The sequence below is a fragment of the Rousettus aegyptiacus genome, unplaced genomic scaffold (assembly GCF_014176215.1).
Source record: "Rousettus aegyptiacus isolate mRouAeg1 unplaced genomic scaffold, mRouAeg1.p scaffold_m13_p_11, whole genome shotgun sequence".
NCBI classification, from domain to species: domain Eukaryota; kingdom Metazoa; phylum Chordata; class Mammalia; order Chiroptera; family Pteropodidae; genus Rousettus; species Rousettus aegyptiacus.
In genome coordinates this window covers 15,982,491-16,001,960 of record NW_023416286.1, presented here as the reverse complement: position 1 = coordinate 16,001,960, position 19,470 = coordinate 15,982,491, and the positions used below count along the sequence as shown (strand labels likewise).

The following is a 19,470-nucleotide window of genomic DNA, read 5'->3' as shown; positions in this document are numbered from 1 at the left end:
CCTCCAGCCCTCACATGACACAGGAATCTGGAGGACAAGTTATCAGCCACGCACTTCCCATTCCGTTCTTGTGTGAGGCTGAGCAAACGTGATCTGAGTGGCGTGTGTGCGGCAAGCACTGCCCAGGAGTACTTACCTGTGCCCCGTGGGGCCAGTCTGCGCTGGGCCCTGGCCCTAGGCCCAGCCCCCATTCCCGAGCAAATCCTAGGGTCTTTAAGACAAAGTGAACGGCAGTCTCATTTATCAGACATTTCTAAAACGTGTTCTCCTTTCTCACCCTGGCAATAGTTGACAGTCACTGGGATTCCCTGGAGAGATGGCACAGTGCTATTTTTGTACTACAAGGGCTCTAAAGACCACCAAGCTTGGAGTGGAATCCCAAGTCACCTGCATATCCCGGCCTTGTGACACAGGACTTCAGCTCTGAGCTGCGATGTTTCCCAGCTGAAAACTGGGGACCTTCCCACCCTGCACCTTGACTCATACAGTTTTAATATAATGAGAACTACTCTACGTTCTGCTATTCTCGCAACCCAATATTACACTTCTGTTAAACAGATTAGCTCCAAGTTAAAGTATATGCCTCCTGGGGTGACAAAGGCAGTATCTTTGCCATGCCTTCCCTCGATCTCAATTGTAGAAGGTACATGAGGAGGAGAGGACTTCTCTGGGATTACCTGCGGCCCCTGCTGTGAGGTCAATGGCAGCTTGGATGGCAGGATTGGACGTCATGGTCACTCACTCCTCTGCTGGGCTCTGTGGAAGGCAACTCCCTGGAACTTAAGATGAGTTCACCTCATATCCCTGGGTGGAGACAAGATGGAAAATTGAGGCCAAAGAAGATGAGTTATGGCCTCTCGGTGCGTTGATTCCTTTTGGTATGGACATTTTCTTAGAAATGCACAGCGGTTCGTACTGGGTCATCACTGTGACTCGAACTCCTTCAGGTAAGCCAACTTAAACAAATCAAATCCTACCAATAACTACTTGTAGAATTATTAGGCTAGTAAACAGTGATGGGAACTAACAAATTAACTCAAGAAAAGGTGGGCAATTGATTCAAATTTTGCATAGCTTTGGCTTGAAGGAGACATTGTTTGGAGAAGCAAGACTGCTCAATGCGAGTTAAAACCGATTCAGTGCCAACTGAATATAAAACTGAATCATTTCAGCGTCTCTTTAAAGACACCAGGGTCCAACTTCAGGAGACAACAGCGGTGGCCAAACACCTTAATTGTTCCCTGGGGGACTTAATTTCTGTTGTAGAACTGATGAGGCCACATTCTCCACCAGGTAACACGCTGCTACGGGAAGATCTGGCTTCAGGCTAAGCTGGCGCGGTAGGAAGCCTCCCGCCAGCAGTCACCAGAGTCGCGGCGCAAGGGCGCTAGGACGCAAAACAGCCTTGCCGCTGAGCAGCAGGCGGGGCGCCGTCCGCACCAGGGGCACCTTACGGAGACGAGTTCCAACTTTCTTTTCCTGGCTCTGAAAGCTAACTACCCAGAAATCTGCGAGAGACCTCCACTCACGAGCGCCTCCGCCGTCCCCAGCGCTCAGACACAGACAGCGCGGAGCCCGGGGGCCAGACGGCGGGACGAGAGCAAGAGACGGCACTTCCCAGCCAGTAACCCGCGCGAGGAGGAGGCCGCGCCGCCCGAGGCTCCCCGGGAGCCTCGGGCAGCGCGCGGAGCCTGCGGGTCCCTGGGCACGTGTGCGGCGCGCCGGCCGAGCCGAAGGTCGCGCCGATCGGACGCGCGAGCCCGCCCGCCCCCTCCCGGTGGGCTCCCCGCAGGCCGCGAGCGCGGGGCTGGGGCTGCGCTCACCGCCGCGTCCCGCTCGGGTCCCGCCGCCTGCCCTGCCTGCTCGGTACGCGGCGGGGGCGCCCGCACCCCAGTCCGTGGGCGGTGGGCGGTGGGCGGTGGGCCTGCCCTCCGCCCCGCCCCCGCGCGGGAGCGCCCCGGGGAGGCGGCCCCGCGGGGCTCGGCAGCGTCCTGCGCCGGAAAGCGGAAGTCGGCGCCGTGCGGCGGCGCGCTCCGCCCGCGCAGGCCGCGAGGCCGAGCCTGCAGGAGCCGCAGAGGGTTCCGCTTCTCTGAGGCCCTCCGTGAGGCTCCACTCTAATGGGACCTCAGGGCGGCGGGTGTGGGGTGTTAGGAGGATGGAGAAAAGTCTGTAGGCTGGTTAACCTTGCTGGAACTCGGGGTTCAAAGCCTTAATTTTAAATTAAAATTGAGTACAAGTACCGGAAAGGAAATAATGAAAAATTCTCTTATTGCCGGTTAAAAAAAAAAATCCCATTCTGCCTCCTTCAACGAACTGCATCCCACGGACAAAAACTGTAACTAAGTCGACCTCTCTGATCTTTTAGGCTATTTCCATGGCTCTCTGGCAGTTTATTAAATAGCACTACTCAAGGAATCTATTGTATGCTGGGAGTAAGGGAATTTTCTCTAGGGCCCTAAGACACAGCTAACATCAACTCAGTGTCAAGGGTCTTGGTCTGTTCCTGGCAGCTACTCAATGTAACACTCAGTCGAGGCCTTAGGACTGCGTTGGTTCATTTCCACACCATGTTTTCTTACTTTAAACATGTTATTTTCTTTTTCAACTGTCTGCCCTGTTTGGATATTGTGTTGGACTTCTGCAGTGTAGCTAAGTGATGTTCATTGCGGTCCAATGACAAATATTTGATTTGACTTGTGTGAATGATTAACTTGAACGCACAACTGAACAGACCCCTCCTCCCCCTCGAGGGGGGAGGTGGTATGAACGTCTCAGAGCTACATAAATTCGGGCATCAAACCAACACAAAGACTGTGATCACAGGACCAGCACTTGAAAACTCAAGCTTCTGAAACATAATTCAATTACAGAAACAAGTCAGGTAGTTTCAATGACGTGCCTAAAATAGCGTGTAGCATAATTAGTGAGAAGCAGTTCCAGGAGCAGAACATCCAGTTTTGTAACTACAAAATTCTAGAGGACTGAGGGACTTTGAAGATCACCTGGTCCAGAGGTATCTGCAACTAGAAAATAGACCCAAAGGAAAGTAATTAAGGACAGACCCAGATCTCCTGGTATAGATTAGAAGAAGCTCTGGATTTGGAGCCTGGATACTTGCATAAAAATCTGACTTTTAGTGAGTCCTTCCCAGCTATCAAGTGACTGCATCTCCTTTGAATTCCTCTGCTCCAGAAGCAATCCACCCTGTGCTACCGTAGATCACTGTTTGGCATCCCTGCTGAGCCATCATTTCCTCCTCTGCCTCCCCCATACTTTTTGTCTTGTCTCTCGTTAGCCCCTTCCTCTCTTGCTCTCACAAAGCCTGTTCCAAACTCTCATCACTTTCCCCAAGCCTTCGATATTTCTTCTCTCCCTTACCTCGTTAGCAACCCTCAGCCTCAATTTATTCTGTAAACTAAGAAGCAACCAGAAAAGTTGCCTGCAAATTTTTAACCCCTAATCTAGAGGATTTGCTTTTTTTTTTTTTTTTAATTTTTTTTTTATTTTTTGCACAAACTCTCATACATTTTTCCTCTGCTTGCTGCTTTGCTTGCTGTAACTCCATGACTGGCATGCATGAAGCTGTGAAAAAAACTGAGGCTTAGAGGGGTGAAGTCACTTGTCCAATGTTATACATGTACTAAGAGTTGAGATTCGTCAAAGTTCTGTCCAAATCTAGTTCTTGTTCAATCCTAGTTGTTCAACAAAGTGTAGTATTCTTAACCACTACCCTGTACAGTTATACCTTCCAGAAGGCGTCCTCTTAAAATGAAGTTTGCAGGAACCAAAAGTTCATTCTCCTGGAATAGATCTCTTCATAATATTTTATAAAATTACCACAGCAGTTTAAAATTCCTTACAGCAGTGGCTCTTTCTGCTATTTTTGTTTTAGGAATAGAGAAGTATACAGATGTCAAGAAGCTTAACATCTCACAGGTGCTCAAGGAACTAATTAGTCATTGAATCATGAAAGTGTCCATGCAAAGTTTGTTCTAAGGGTAATTCCCCCAGGAATCTGATGGCTTCCTGAGAACAGAATTTTAGATTAATCACTGCTCTCAAGGTGAGAGTCAACCCAAAAGTATTTCAGACCTGAGTTCAAAACAACAAACAAGTCAATGCACACTGACCTCTTTGCTTCAGGTAGCTGTTTGCTGCACTTGGGATTGCACAATCCAGAGACATCAGTGCTCTGTAATGAAGTGGTAGCTATGACATAGGTCAGAGGTAAGGGGACAGAGTGGCTACATGGAATAGGGAGCCTTTACCATTTCAACAGAATTTCATAATGCACTGGTTAATGATACTGAAAGGAGAAATAATTTTGCCACTTGAAGGATTTTGGCCCTTATACTCATGTGGGCATGTTTTAACAAAGTGTTAATTGGAGTTGTAAATATTCAAAAACATAAATTACCTGATTCAAGGTACTTTTAATTAATGAGAAAAGGGAAAATGCATTGATTACATAATTTTGACTCCCATTGAATATTCTTGGCTACTAATGTAATTTCCATTGAAAACTCAATTTTTTTTTTTTTTTTTTGGAATCAGAGTTTGTATTGTAAAAGTGGAAAATTCTCCAGTAAGCTAGTCACAAAGACAAGACAGGGAGTGATATCTTTAAGTGCCACCTCCCAAGAAGAAAAAAAAGCGAACAACATCACCACCAGCATGCAGATAACAGAACTGTCTACCAGGCCCTGTTTGCTATAAGATTTAAAAGTCCCCCAGAAACAGTATATCTTTGTACCAGAAGATAACAGCCAACTTCTGCTTCTATAATCTGCTTGCTTGTTTAATGTTTAACCAGGGTGTAGTTCTAGATGTCCTGTGCAAAGATATACTAATGACTAACTTCTGCTTCTGTAAACCTGCTTGCCTGATGTGGTTTTAGGCTTTATAAGCTACCTCCTCTGGAAGCTCAGGGCTGATTCTCTAGTGGGGAGAGTCAGTCGCCGGCCGGCTAATAAAGGCTCATAATTCATCTCAATTGGCTTCGTGGGTCTTAGATTTGAACGCACCACAACAGTATTGGAAATGAATATGGATTTGGATTTCTGTCTATGTGGAATAAGGGGGTAGTTAGTATCCCATGAAAGAGTTGTTAGGACGGTATTTTAAGAGGAGGCAATTTCAGTTTGTTTTCCAGTGTTATTGAGAAATAATTGACATATATCACTGTATAAGTTTAAGGCATACAGCGTGATGGTTTGTTTTACATATACTGTGAAATGATCACCACAGTAAGTTCAGCTAATATCCATCTTTTTATATAGATACAATAAAAAGAAAAAAAAGGAAAACAATTTTCTCCTTGTGATGAAAATTCTTTAGACTTACTCTCGACAATTTTCCTATATATCCAGTAGTGTGAGTGATATAGCCATCATGTTGTACATTACATCTCTAGTGTTTATCTTCCAACTGGAAGTTTGTACCTTTTACCCAACTTCTTTTACTTGGCAGCTTTTTAATAACTGATGTGACTATTTCATGAGCCTTGGGTTTAAATTTGTAAAATTATGTTTTTTAAAAGGACATAATTTATAATGGCAAAGAATTAGGAGAAATGCCCATAAATTGTTTAAACTTAATGGATCTTTAATAAGAGGAAATACTGTGCAATAATTTAAAAAATCATTTTCTTAAATCATATGCTTTAGGATATACTAGGCTGCAAGTAACAGAACGTCCAAGTATTAGTATATTTATTTTAAATACAAAAAGAAATATAGAGGTATAAAGTTCTAGGGTTGGTTAATTTAACAGCTCAAAAGTATCTGGGTCAGCTTCTCTGTGATCCTCTTGACTTCTTCCCATGATCACAAGTGGCTGCTGTAGCTCTATCACATCTTCACATGCAACATCCAAAGGCAGAAAGTAAGCATTACCCCATATCTCCTTTTTATCAGAGAAGAAAAAGCCTTTCCCAGAAGCTATCTGTCAAACCGTCTGTTATAGTTTATTGGCCCAGTCTCATGCTCCCCAAAACATAAACATTGAGAAGAGAATATAGTCACCATAATTGGTTTAAAAGAGAGGTCAGTAAACTTCTGAAAAGGACCAGCTAGTACACAGTTTAGGCTTTGGAGAATATGTAATCTCTGTCACATCTATTTATTTCCTGCTGTTACAAGCGAAAGCAGCCATAGACACTGTAATAGATAAATGTGGTTGTGTGCCAATAAAACTTTATGAACACGGAAATTTGAATTTCATGTAATTTTTACCTGTCACAAAATATTCTTTAAAAAATTTCTTTCCAACCACTTAAAATTGTAAAACGTTCCATCATGAGTGGAGAGTGGCCCCCAGAGAGCCCTGAGCAGCCCCACTGCTACCTCTGGCCTAGCCCCACATTACCACAGCCAAGAGCAGCTACGCAGAAACCCAGCAGCCGTAGGCCTCGCCCCCCTGCTGCTCCCGCCCTCAGGGCTGCTGACACCAAGCAGGGAATCACCACCAGCAGCCCAGCAGCCCAGCAGCCAGTTGGCCTTATCAGAGGTGCCTGCCGGAGGGGACAAAGAGATTATCACATTGACGGTTTGGGGATGTAAAATGGTTCAACATGAGAAACAGATATGGTTTCATCAAAGGAATGACATCAAGGCAGATGTAGTTGTGCACCAAACTGCCTTGAAGGAAGATGACCCCAGGAAGTACCTTTAATTGTGGAGTTTGATGTTGGAGGAGAAAAGGGTGCAGAGGCGGCAAACGTCACTGGCCCCGGTGGCGTTCCAGCGCAGGCATCAATTTGCAGCAGACTGCAACCACGAGACACACTGCCCACTTGCGGGAGCCACGCAATCACCAGCAGAACTACCAGAGCGTGAGAATGGGGGAGATGATGAGGGATCCGAGAGCCCTCCGAAGGCCAGGCCCAACAGCGCCAGCCCTACCACAGGCGACAGTTCCTACCTCACTAATGGCGGAGACCCTATGGGTCTCGACTCTGCAGGGAGAAGCGATGCAGGGTGCTGGCGGCCGGGGTGCAGAGGTAGACCAGTGAGACAAAGTAAGCAACGCGGCTATAGACCTTGATTCTGCGGGGGCCTCCTCACCACAGACAGCCACGAAGAACACAAGGAAAATCAAGGAGATGAGACCCAAGGTCAGCAGCCACTTCAGCGTCGGTACCACCATAACTTCAGTTACTGATGCAGATGTCCAGAAACTCCTAAACCACTGGATGGCAGAGACAAAAGCAGCCGACCACCACCAGCTGAGAATTCTGCTCAGAGGCTGAGCAGGGCGGAACTGAGTAAATGCCCGCTTACCAGTCTCTATCATCACCAGGTTTAGTCGTCCAACAAGAAGAAATAAATATGAAGGTCCAGCAATAAGAAATGAACAAAAGATTGGAGCTGAAGATCGTAAGTGCTTGCTTCTGTACCTGTTGTCCAGATAACTAGAACTACTTGTATAATCGCTGCAACATGGGTTTTGTTTATTTGTTTTACCTAAAGATAACTCTTTATTGGCAATGACAAACTTTTTTTTTTAAGCCTGGTTTTTCTCAATACACTTTGAAAGTTTTTTAAATTGTTTCATATCTGGTCAAGGTGAGATTTTTAAGAAATTCATTTTTAATTTGTAATAAAAGTTTACAATTTGATTTTTTAAAAAAAGTCAACAAACTGCAAGTGCCTGTTACTAAAGGTCTTAAATAATTGTCGAAAATACTAGAAAATATTTTACATGGCTCGCGGCCATACAAAAAGAGGTGGCAGGCTAGATTTGGCTGGTTAGTCAAACCTAGTTTAAACCAATGATGCTGTAGGCCCTTGAGACTGAGGGAGAGGCCCACTGTCCCTGAGACATCACCACTGCAGACCTGGTGGTGTAGGGAAGCAGAGTTCTGCTGCATAATCATGAACGTCCCCTACGGCATATTATGGATATGGGGAAGTGCTTAGGTATATAATCATTTTTAAAAAGCAGATTACATGTCAATATAGATTAGATGATCCTAACCAATCCTGCCTGTCTATTGACCAAGACTTATATACCCATCCTGCCCTACTATTGACCAAGACTTATATACCCATGGCCACCTTACATGCCTTTTCCTGATCCCTGGTTCTCCTAAGCCAATTGGATCACTGATTCATATCAATTACAAACTTTCATTTAGTACCTATCACATGCTAGGCTCTGTCAACCCAAACTAAGTGCTGGAAATACAAAAATGAAAGAGACAATGGCTAGCCTCAAAGAAACCTCAGTCCAAGTAGAGGAGGAAGAAACATAATTGTAATTTGGGGAGGGCATGTGGCAAGAGGGGTATAGGTAGTGTGGCATCCCAGAGAAGAGTGTGAGGAAAAGATGGAAAAGAAGGTTTCAGAGGAGTCCCCAGGAGACCTCCATATCAGAGTGGACTTGGAAAGGCAAATGGCCCTTTTTTAAGAGGATGAAAGTCTGTTTGTTGAACATGACTCAGGACTCTTACTTGCAATCAGTGGAGGCCAACTCTGGAGCACAAAAGAAGTTGATTAAAAGGACAATGGGTAAGCTCTTGATTGCTGAATGGGGAAATGAGGCACCCTGAAGGACTTATTGAAACAAGTCCCCAGGCCCAGATCAACTGTGGAAGCTGTGGCTGCAGCTCCTGCAGAGCCCTAGGTTGTGAGTCAGTACTGCTGCCCTTTCACGCCAAGGCCTCAGTCTTGTAGCACCTGCTTTTCCAAAATCGGCTAACTTTCCTACCAGCTCTGCCTTATAAGCCACTTCCATGCCATGCCTACTGCTTTATATTACTTTACATTACTTTATATTGTTCATTTCCATATTGATATGTCATGTAGACACAGCTGATGGTTGGAGCCTGAGTCACTTGCCTATACCCTGATCTGCAGAGGGGGCTAGGATTTCTGGCTTCTGTTTTGGAGAGACAGGATTCATTGTTAGGAAGTTCTTTGAACACAGGCAAGGTTTTCAAACAATGCTAAGCAGCCAGAAAACATGACTCATGCCCACTCCAGACAGACCGAGTGTTCCTGTCCAAGGAAATGCCCAAAGGCTTGGAGGTATGCATCAGGGCAGCACATCTGGGAAATGTGGCCATCTGGCTCCCTGGAGCGTAAGACTGAGACTTTTGGGAGAGGAGACTTGAGTTGGGGAGGAGCTACTTGCTAAGCTCTCAGGGTCTGGTCCAGAATCTGCTGAGTCCCTTGTTGAGACACGGGAACTGTGGCTTACTCCTTGCCTGGCCCTCTGGGCCTTGCCCGTGGTGGGTTTGAGGTACTATATGTTGAAATGAATCATTGGATAAACCTGTTGGATTGCATCACTGTTGTAGAATTTACCAGTATTAAAGTTGCAAATGTATATGGTTCTTTCTCTTCTGTGTGTGTGTGTGTGTGTGCGCGCAATTTCCCACACGTGGACCTATCTACGATGGAAACTTTTCTAAAGGTTAATTTGCTTTAAATACAGGAAATATTCAGTTACTAACTCTTAGAGGCACATGCACATTCATTGATGATGCCATCCTTTAGATGTGATACCAAAACTGGTTTTGAAATTGGTACTAAAAAGTGGCTTGAGAAATAGAATGAACAGTAATCTATCTCACAGAAAAACAAATGAAAAGCATTAGCACACTTGCACATTTTTCACACTTAACAAATTAATAATGCAAAGCATGATGAGCATTTCATAAATAAAACTATAAACAAAAGCTGGAAAGGCCAGTTCTCTTTGCTTTTTTCTATTATGATTATTAGAGGCTATAAAATCTACTTAAAATTGGTTCTATTATATTAGAAATGCAAATGTATCTAAAGTATCATATGAATAAATTTTCTCCTTCAGGTTCTTTGTTTCATTTCTCATCTTTATATCTGATAGCAATCAGAAATATCCCTTCAAGTTTTCAGAACAAGAAGCACTTAAATTCAGCTTGAACTGCCAAAGAAGAGCTGCCATCAGCTCAGGGACTAAATATATATCTTCACCATCGAATCTGGAGGAATAGTTCCTAGTCTGGTCACTATTAACCAGAGCAGGCCATCATCATCATGGCAATCATCATGCTAGACTGCCTCAACCCTATAGTTCTTAGATATGTCTTCTTCTCTCACGTATTTTGGTCACTGTGGTGAGTGGCTGATTTGAAGTGTAACACTGTCCTCTTATAGAGAATCTCCTTCTATGAATTAAACAAGACAGCCAAAGGAGGGCTTTATATCCTCCCACCCCAAGGAGACTGTATATATTGATCATTTAATACATAGTTAAAAATTATACTTGTGATTTAACACCAAAAAGTGTAAGAATGCTGAGTAGGATTTCTCTTGTCCCAAACTGGTGCTAAGGCTTAAAGCTTAGGGGAAGAGATGCTAAGCACCATGCATTCTTGAGAGAGCCACCACGAGTGGGTTAATAACACCTTGAAAAGTTAACCAAGAGGAACCCACGGTCTCATCATCCATCAGCCTGACCTTCCTTGCCTAGGCTTTGCTATCACAGCTAGTACTAGGAAAGGAATTGATTAGGTGAGTGGGAGGAGATATTTGTCACTAGTCACAGGGAGAGATTGTAGGGGGCAGAGACAGTACAGGGCTTGCATTACCAAATATCAAAGGGAATAGCTCACTTTCCAAGCCAGCATGCTCCATGGTGCAGTTACAGTCCAGGGAGAGATGAGCATGAGGAGGAGGTCTTGGGAGAGTATGGTGTGTATCTTGGGATGGCTGGAGTATAGGGGTCACATAGACATGAAGATTAGTGTCTATTTCTCACATAGAGATTTCTGAAGGTGGGGAGATTTGGCCAGCTGGTTTGAAGGAATAGTGGCCTGGGGAAGAACAGTGGTTCCCATGACTCCACATGAAGAATAATTATTACAAGAAGGGGAGGAGCCCTGGAGCTTCCCAGGGAACCAAAGGAGGTGGTACACCCTCTCCAAAGAGGGTGTTGGGGTGGTCTAATGACAGAAGAGAAACACAGCGGACTTCATAGGAGGGGGTACTCCTTAATGAAGGGGGCTGGGTGAACCAGCACACCATCCCCTAGAAAACCCCACACCACAGTCTCTGAGGAGCCTTCACCCTGGTAGAGACCACCAGCATCAGATGGACTCAGAGCAAGACCAGTTCAAAAGGGAAGCCTTTCTTTCTTAGCCCCTTCTTGCCCCATCCTCAAGGAGCTGAACTCTCAAGAGGAAAGAGAGGAAGTGGAGTCGAAACTGGATTGGATTGAATTATCATAACCACAGGATCCTAAAGTTCTAAGATTGGTCTGACCACCCTATTTTAAAATGCAACCCAGCCCCTCCTTATATAATTTACTTATATATTATGCTTCTCATTACTGTCTGTCCCCTCCTCTCACCTCTACCTTCACTCTCACATGTAAACTCTATAAGAGCAAGGACCTTTGTTTTTAACTTACATTTCCCTAATGTTGAGAATTATACTTTCCACTTTGGCAGCCCGTAGCTACATGTGGCTACTTAATTTTAACTTAATTACAATAAAATAAATCTAAAATCCAGTGCTTCTTGCACTAGCCATATTTCAAGTGCTCAATAGCCACATGTGGCTAGTGGCTACCATATTGGGCAGGACAGATATGGATCACTGAAAGTTCTACCGAACATTGCTGGTTGGGAACAGTAGTTGCTGGCACACTAAAGAGCTCAACAAGTAATTATAGAATAAATAATTGAATGGCTGAATTGTTTTTAAGACAAGATATTCTAGTGGTTAAGAGAACAGGGTCTAGAGACAAATTGCTCTATTAATGGTTGTGTAAACCTGGGTAAATTACTTAATCTTTCTATAAGTGTCATTAGACGCAGCCATTTATAAACATTTAAAAGGTGATTTTAGAAAACTGATTGTTCTGGACAAACCACTAAAAAAAATACACAAATAAAGGGATGCATTCATTCTTTAGAAGGCCCAGTAAATTTGAGACCTTAGCCTAGAGATAAGGTCTGGAGTCAGATGCCTGAGGGAAAAATCCCAGTTTCTCTTCTTCTAGCTGGATGAGTAGAAACGTCTTCTGGAATGAGAATGGGGGAAAGGTATGGTTCTACCAACTGATGCTCTAAGTACCATCCCTACTGCCACCCCACCATGCCCAATATTTCTGCTTCACAGCCACCATTTATATGCTCCATGTGTCTTGCCAGTGATGACTCTACATTACATTCTAAACTCCATGCTAAAACATGGCATTCAGCTTATCCTCAAATGAAGATCCATCACTTAGCATCTCTAGTCCAAGCTTTGTGCTAAGCACTGGAAATTTGGGATGAAAGCAAAGCCTCAGAGAGGAAAAAAAAAAATGGCATAGATGATAGAGGCTCTGTTCATCCTTCTGGTGACCAAATCAAAGTTGTGAGAAAAACAAGGAGCAAAGAGGAAGGGAAAATTGCCTGGGATCTAGATGAGCAAGCCATACAACTATAGAGGAATCCAAGAAATCCCCCTGCAATGGCAGAAGGTATGACGGGGCAAGGACACAGGGCTGTCCAGCCTTGAGCAGCTGAGTGAGACGTAGGCTACGGCAATGGCAGACACCTCTTAAAGAGGCCGTGTCCATGAGCAGACTTTCCCAGTGCTGAGCGCCAGTGCTGATTCGGCTGCTCACAAAGGGGACACCAGGGACTTACAGGGAGACATTGTCGGAGTGAGGACCTATGTGAGACTCACTCTGTACAGAAGTACTGGTGGTATCCATTGTTCCCTGTTGAGTACTTCCTCCTCCAGTGCATGGACACAGTGCCGCCATAGCTGAAGCGTCATCAAACTGGATAACGGAGGGTGATCCACTCAGAGGATTCCCTGAAACCCCGCCTCCCCCAACTAGCGGCCCCACCCCAAGCCACATCCAGGTATAGCCTCAGAATCTTAACAGTTAGCCCCAGAGGGGCTAAATTTAGCCCCTCTTGGGGCTTGGGCTAAATTTAGCCTGCAGCTGAACCCCTCTCAGGACTGTGCCACTGGACACCTGCTACACAAATCCACACTAATAAGACTGGGAGACTTAGGAGCTTTGCTTAGTATATAGAAACAGATGTGGAAAGGCAGATAAAATGGGAAGATAAAGAAGCAGAATCCATATGAGAGAACAGAACAGAGATCCAAATATAATGGAATGAAGTAACCTAACAGTTGCAGAGTTCAAAACACTGGTTATAAAGATGCTCAATAAACTTTTGGGAAGTGTAGATAAATTCAGCGAGAACTTCAACAAAGAGATAAAAAAAAACATAAAAATTGAAATGGAAATTATAAAATGAAACCAGTCTGAAATGAAGAACACATTATCTGAGATGAGAAGTATATTAAATGGAATAAACAAAGTCAATAAACAAGAGGCTCAAATGACCTATCTAGAAAATGGGAAAGCCAAGGACACGCAATCAGAATGGCAAGAGATAAGATGCCAAGACTATAAAAATAATTTAAGGAGCACATGGGACACTATAAAGGCTCTAAATATTCGTCTGATTGGTGTAACAGAAGAAAATCAAGATGTCGAACAGCCATTTGAAGAAATAATGATGGAAAACTTCCCTAACCTGGTGAGGGAAATGGACATAAAACCTCAGGATGCTCAGTGAGTCCCCAAAATCAGGGATCCAAAGAGGCCCACACCAAGACACATCATAATTAAAATGCCAAAGTTTAAGTGCAAAGAATGAATCTTAAAAGCAGCAGGAGAAAAGCAGATAGTTACCTATAAGGGAGCACCCCATTTCTCAAAAGAAACGGTGAAAACCCAGGATTTACAAGCAAGAATACTTTATTCAGCAAAGCTATCATTTAGAGTTGAAAGACAGATAAAGAGCTTCCTAGACAGAAATAAGCTAAAGGAATTTATCCCCAACAAGCCAGTATTACAGGAAATGTTGGAAGAACTTCTTTAAGAAGAAAAAACATGTATCAAAACAGGAATAAAGAATGGTAACAACTACATTCCTATCAATTAGTACCTCAAATGGAAAATAATTAAGTGCTCCAACTAAAAGATAGAGAAGCTGAATGGATAAGAAAACAAGACCCCTACATGCTGCCTATAAGAGACTCACTTCAGATTAAAAGACATACACAGGGGATGGAAAAAGATATTACTTTGATGGACCTAGAAGCTATTTAAGTCAGACAGAGAAAGATAAACACTATATGATTTCACTTATATGTGAAATTAAAAGAATAAAAAGAACGAACTAATCAAAAACAGATTCACAAATATAATGGACAATTTGGTGACAAACGGAGGGGAGGGGGTTTTGGGGACTGGGAGAATGGGGTGAAGGGCTAAAGAAATACAAATTAGTAGCTGATGGATGGTCACAAGCACAGCATAGGGAATGCAGCTATCATTAAAATGTTGGTTAGGTGGAGGGTCAGGGGAGGGAGAGAGAGCATTGAGGGGGATCATTTTATGAACTATATAGATGTCTAACCAATGTACTGTATACTTGAAACTAATTAAAATAAATAAATTTTAAAAAGCAAAGCCTCATCTCCTTGTACTACAGTGAAGGAAGACAGTCCATTGAGAATTATAGAGGCATGTTCAAGGTGCTAGGGAGCAACAGGGTAAGGGCATATAACTCAGCTTGGAAAAACAAGAAGAGCATCTGAAGAAGGTGAATATTGAGTCTTGAAGTAGAAATAGGAGCTATGAGTAGGAGTTTCAAAGAAGGGAACAAACCATATAATTGCAAGGAGGGAAAAGAAGTGTGGCAAAGTCTGGGCATCACAGTGATTCGGTGCAGGGTACGAAGTGAGCATAATAGAGGAGGCTAGCAGAGAAACAGGGCTGATCTCCAATGGTCCTACAGGCCCTGCTGAGAGTGTTGAGGTTATTCAGAGTGTGGTAGAGGGAGCTGTTGAGAACAGTAGACACTGTTTGTGCTGTGAATGTGGACGTGTGGAGGGGTAGCACAGAGAGAAAGCTGAAAGCATAGACTCGGGAGTTGAACTGTCCTGTCCTTAAAGCCTGGCTGTCCCATTTGATGGCTTTGTGATGGTAGACAACTTCTAAAAAAAATTTATTGAGGTAACAATGGTTAATAACATTATATAAAGTTCAGGTGTACAACATTATAATTCGATAGCTGTATATTCTGTGCTGACCATCAAAAGTCTAGTTTCCTACTGTGGAGAACCGCTGCCATATATTTGACCCCCTTTACCCAATTTGTCCTCCCCCATCCCCCTTCCCTTCTGGTAACCACCATACTGTTGTCTGTATCTATGGGTTTGTTTTTTGGGTGAACAACTTCTTTTGGCCCCAAGTTTCTCATCTTAACAAGGGGAAATGGTCATGGAATTTGTAAAGACAACATGAGATAATACATACAAAGCACTTATTACAGTAACTGACACATAGTAAGTGATCAATAAATGCTAACTATTGTTATCATTGATCATTTTGTTAAGTAGGTAGGCATGAGTGGGAAATGAAGGTCCCTCTCAAAGACCTCCCTGGAACCCCATTTTATGGTTATAAATTATTCTTACATCCTGAGGCACAAAGGAGTAAAAAGCCATAAAATAGATGCTGACTTGCTCCAGGCACAAGTGTTTGTGTAGTTAGTATTACCCTAACCTTCCCATAAACTTAGCCTTGTAATACCATCTTTATAAAATCATGCATGTTCCCAGAAGTTCATGAAAATAATTATAACAGACTGAATTCTGAGTAACCACATGAGCAGTAAGCAAAGGGTTATATAACAGCCAAAAGTCAATCAAAAGGACCTCACATACCAATCATCCAGCACCACCCCTGTAAACGCACATCCAGAAGTCAATATAAGACACAAACCCTAAGTTCCATGGGGCTACAGCCATCTTTGGTGTTGCCCATTTCTCTCTTGAAATGTACTTTAATCTTACTTTTTCTAAATCTTGCTGATCTATAATTCTTTACTTCATCAGCAGAAAAAGCCAAGGACCCCTCAGTGCTATTTGGAAAATGATGGATTTTAGATCACCCCAACAGTAATTTGAATAATTAATAATTAGGTTTCTTATTTGCCTCATTTTTTATAGCTAAGTAGCAACCCAATGAATTAATTTTATCACAACCCGAGGACATTAAAATGTTGTTTTATGTACCCTAATAAAAATATGAGCATTTGTTTATTTATCAGCTAATATTGATTGATCTTGAATGATATGCCAGGCACTGTTCTAGGCTCTGGGAATAAAGCAGTGAAAAAGATCGAACAAGGTCTTTCCTCTCATGCAGCTTATATTCTAATGGGGGAGGCTGACAATAAATCAGCAAACAACAGGACTGACAAGATCTGTAAGTTCTATGAGGCAGGGAGCGTGTCTGTTTGTACCTTAGTATAACCCAAGTGCATAAGATAGTACTCACTGCAGGCACTCAGTGAATGTGTTAAGGAAATGAAAATGAAAGGAGATCTTGTCAGATAGTGACAAATGCTGGGAAGGCAATGAAACAAGGCCATGTGATGGAGTGGGAAGGTTGACTGTTGACCTACATTAGAAAGATGTGAGGGTTACCAATTATGGGACAATCTCTAAGAAGCATATTCCAGATAAAAGAATATTCCATGCCAAACTAAAAGCTGTAAAGAAAGCTGTGCTGTACCTGTACAAAGAACAGAAAGACTGTGTTGCTGGAATGCAGTGAGCAAGGTGAGGAGAGAGGTAGGGAAGGAGGGCAGAGGAGCAGGCAAGGCTGGTCATTTAAAGCCATTAGGCCTAGTTTCTTGTCTTACACAGACCCCACCTGGTAAGATTTTCTATGCCTTAGCTCAAAGCATCTACAGAATAGATTGCTGAATATGTCAGCTACCCTTATTCTTGTGTAATAGAAATATCTTTCTATGGGGGAAACAAACTAGATTGCTCTATCTTTTCATCACCAGGCCTCCACACTGGTACTTTACCTGTTCAGTGTTTCTGACTGTGTCAGGTTTATTTGTAAGATAATGAAATCTTATCTTCTAGGAAGAAAAATAATTCTATGTGCAATGGGAAGCCAATTCAGGATTTTAAACAGGTGAAAATAGATGGTTTGATTTAAGTTATTGCAATCACTTTGGCAGCTAGGTAGAGAAAAAACAATGTAAAAGAGTGGTAATTGGGGAAGAGAGCCAGTTAGCTGACTATTGAAATCATCAATGCCCAAGATAATGGTGGTTTTTAGACTGGGGGTCTGGGATGGAGGGGAGAGGAATGATGGGACCCAGAAGCTCAGATTCCAATCTTTGGTAGTCTTCAGTAGGGGCTGTGCGCACACAATAGGAGTGTTTTATGTGAAGTGAGATTATTTTTGCTCCAGGGGCACTTGAACATCACGAATATATCCAAGAGTCAGTGCCAATTAACTCAGGTAGAGAAGCAGTTTCTTGAGGGCACAATTTGAGAGAGCAGGAGAACAAAAGGAAAACAATCTCAGCTGAAGTAAGCTTTACTTATTGGAATTTAAAAGTTCTTTTAAAAATTAATTTTTAAAATTTTTTTTTTACGATAGCTCGTTTAATAAACCAGCATTTGGGGCTTTTATACATTAGTGTAAGTTAAATTACATCTATATCTGTCCTCCTGGTGGGATGAGAGAGAGGGAGTTTGACAGGCAGGAGAGGGGAGGAGAAGGCTAATTTGGAAAGGGGATTTGGCCAGGGTGCCAGGCCTGGGTGAGGCCCAAAGCATGGAGGCTCTGAGAAGCAGGAGGGCAGAATCCTGGCTGGTGAGAGAATGAGTATGAAAAGGCAATGGATTAGGGGCAGGGGCCAGGGAACTTACAGATACTTCAAAGTTTGGCCCGAGGACAGTCCTGCCTGTAAACTTCTCTGCCATCCCCAGAAATCATTTGTTTCAGCACAGTTCTATGTCTGATGCTGTGCAGTGCACATTAGAATGACATGATCCTGGTCTTTGATAAACTTAAGATCCAAAGCTATTTTACTTGTAAATATACTGAGAATGAGTCATTTTACACAGAGGAAGAAAAGGCAAGCATCCAGACCGTCTAATTGGAAGGGCACAAAACCACTTCCTCTTCTGTCCCAGGTCCTGAAAGCACTGCTGTGGCAGTCTTTCAATGCCACCTCCCCGTCGCCCTGTCCTCTGGCTTTGGACACTGAAGACGTTGTGAAAAGGCTAATGTGGCTGAGGACGCTCCTCTATCTGGGCCCCCTTAGGAGCCTGTAAGTGTGTCACTTTGTACCTATTGCTCATATATATTGTTATATCACCTGTTAATCTGTGACCCCAACCAACTCACCAACCCTTGAAAAAGGGATGAAATTTTACTAATCTTTGTATATCAAGGGGACTAAACTTTGTTCCACATACTAAATGTTACATATTGATACAAATATCATACATCTATATTTATTTTATATAAACACATCTGTTTTAGGCTGTGTTTGATACTATAGTTTGATCTATTGAGTGTATAGGTTTACAAACTAGAATAGCTGGAACTATATGTATATACAGGGAGAAAGATACAAATTTACCATGTGGAAGGTGCTAGACAAAACAGCTCTCACTCTTCCCATGAAAAAAGGGAAATATTATATTCAACATTTTGTTATGCAATACCTACTCCCTACCCGAATCAGGAAATCTCATGACGAGCTACACCTCAGTTGAGCACATCTAGCCTCCTTCTCTCCTTTTTTGTGCCTTCAGCAAGGACATTGCCTTTATAAAGATGTTCATAACAATTTAATACATTTGCTAGTAGGGTCAAAAGTAAATTCAAATTAATTACTGGATATGTGGGGTTTGTTCTGCAGGCTTATTTTACAAAGAACAGTTTCAGCCTGGCTAGTAGGATTTCCAAATATTGACTGTTCCTGGACTCCTTGTTACATGGTGTCATCCACCTGCTATGACACACAATTACCCTGCACTGGATAATCCTGATGTCATTCAAAATATTAAATGAGGCGACAGATATAAATTGTTTAGTGCTCATTCATGGCAGTTAACATTGTTGATATAATCACCTTATTGCAGGTTATATGGTAACTCCCAATTTTGTTTGAAAGTTTTATGTACTCTTTTACACAGAAGCATTGAAAGTTAATTTAGAGTTGATTTTAGGGAAAAGGACTGTTTGACACATAAAGCATACTGATTTCATATATATAAAATGGAACTATGAAATTACAAATACTGGATGTTCGATAATGTCTACCAACCCTGTAAATAAAATGTAAAATCATATAGCTAAAAGTAAATATGTTGCTATCGATGAATAGTGGTATATTAGAGACAACAAAGCAACATATTTCTTGAAAAATAAAGTTACATATACAGGCGATGGTAGTGACTGAAAAGTAATTCATAATATAAATTATGAAGTAATATACAGACAGAGCAAGTAAAATGAAAAACGGAAAAAAATGAGAAGCGGAAAAAAAATGAAAAGCCGAAAAAAAAAAACAAGCAAGCATTTTGATGAATGCATAAGCAAGCAGCTGCAGTACCTGCAACTCACCTGTACTGCAAC

General features: G+C 42.6%; 1 protein-coding gene and 1 pseudogene across 4 annotated transcripts in view; one reads left to right on the top strand and one right to left on the bottom strand.

Moving 5' to 3' along the window:
• The window catches only part of SLC25A15 (solute carrier family 25 member 15), a 47,627-nt gene that overhangs the window by 16,424 nt on the left and 11,733 nt on the right, over positions 1-19,470 (bottom strand). For 2 of the 4 annotated variants that reach the window (XM_016120011.2, XM_016120008.2), the window contains exon 3: positions 678-804. Coding sequence is in view for 3 of the 4 variants with exons in the window: in XM_016120008.2 (XP_015975494.1) it covers positions 678-732 (55 nt within the window). In the remaining variant the exon portion in view is untranslated. Of the gene's footprint in view, positions 1-677; positions 805-1,529; positions 1,678-1,823; positions 1,981-19,470 lie in introns of those variants that run through there. The other 2 variants (XM_016120006.2, XM_016120009.2) reach the window with 2 other exon arrangements.
• LOC118609349 lies at positions 4,950-19,454 on the top strand (annotated as a pseudogene).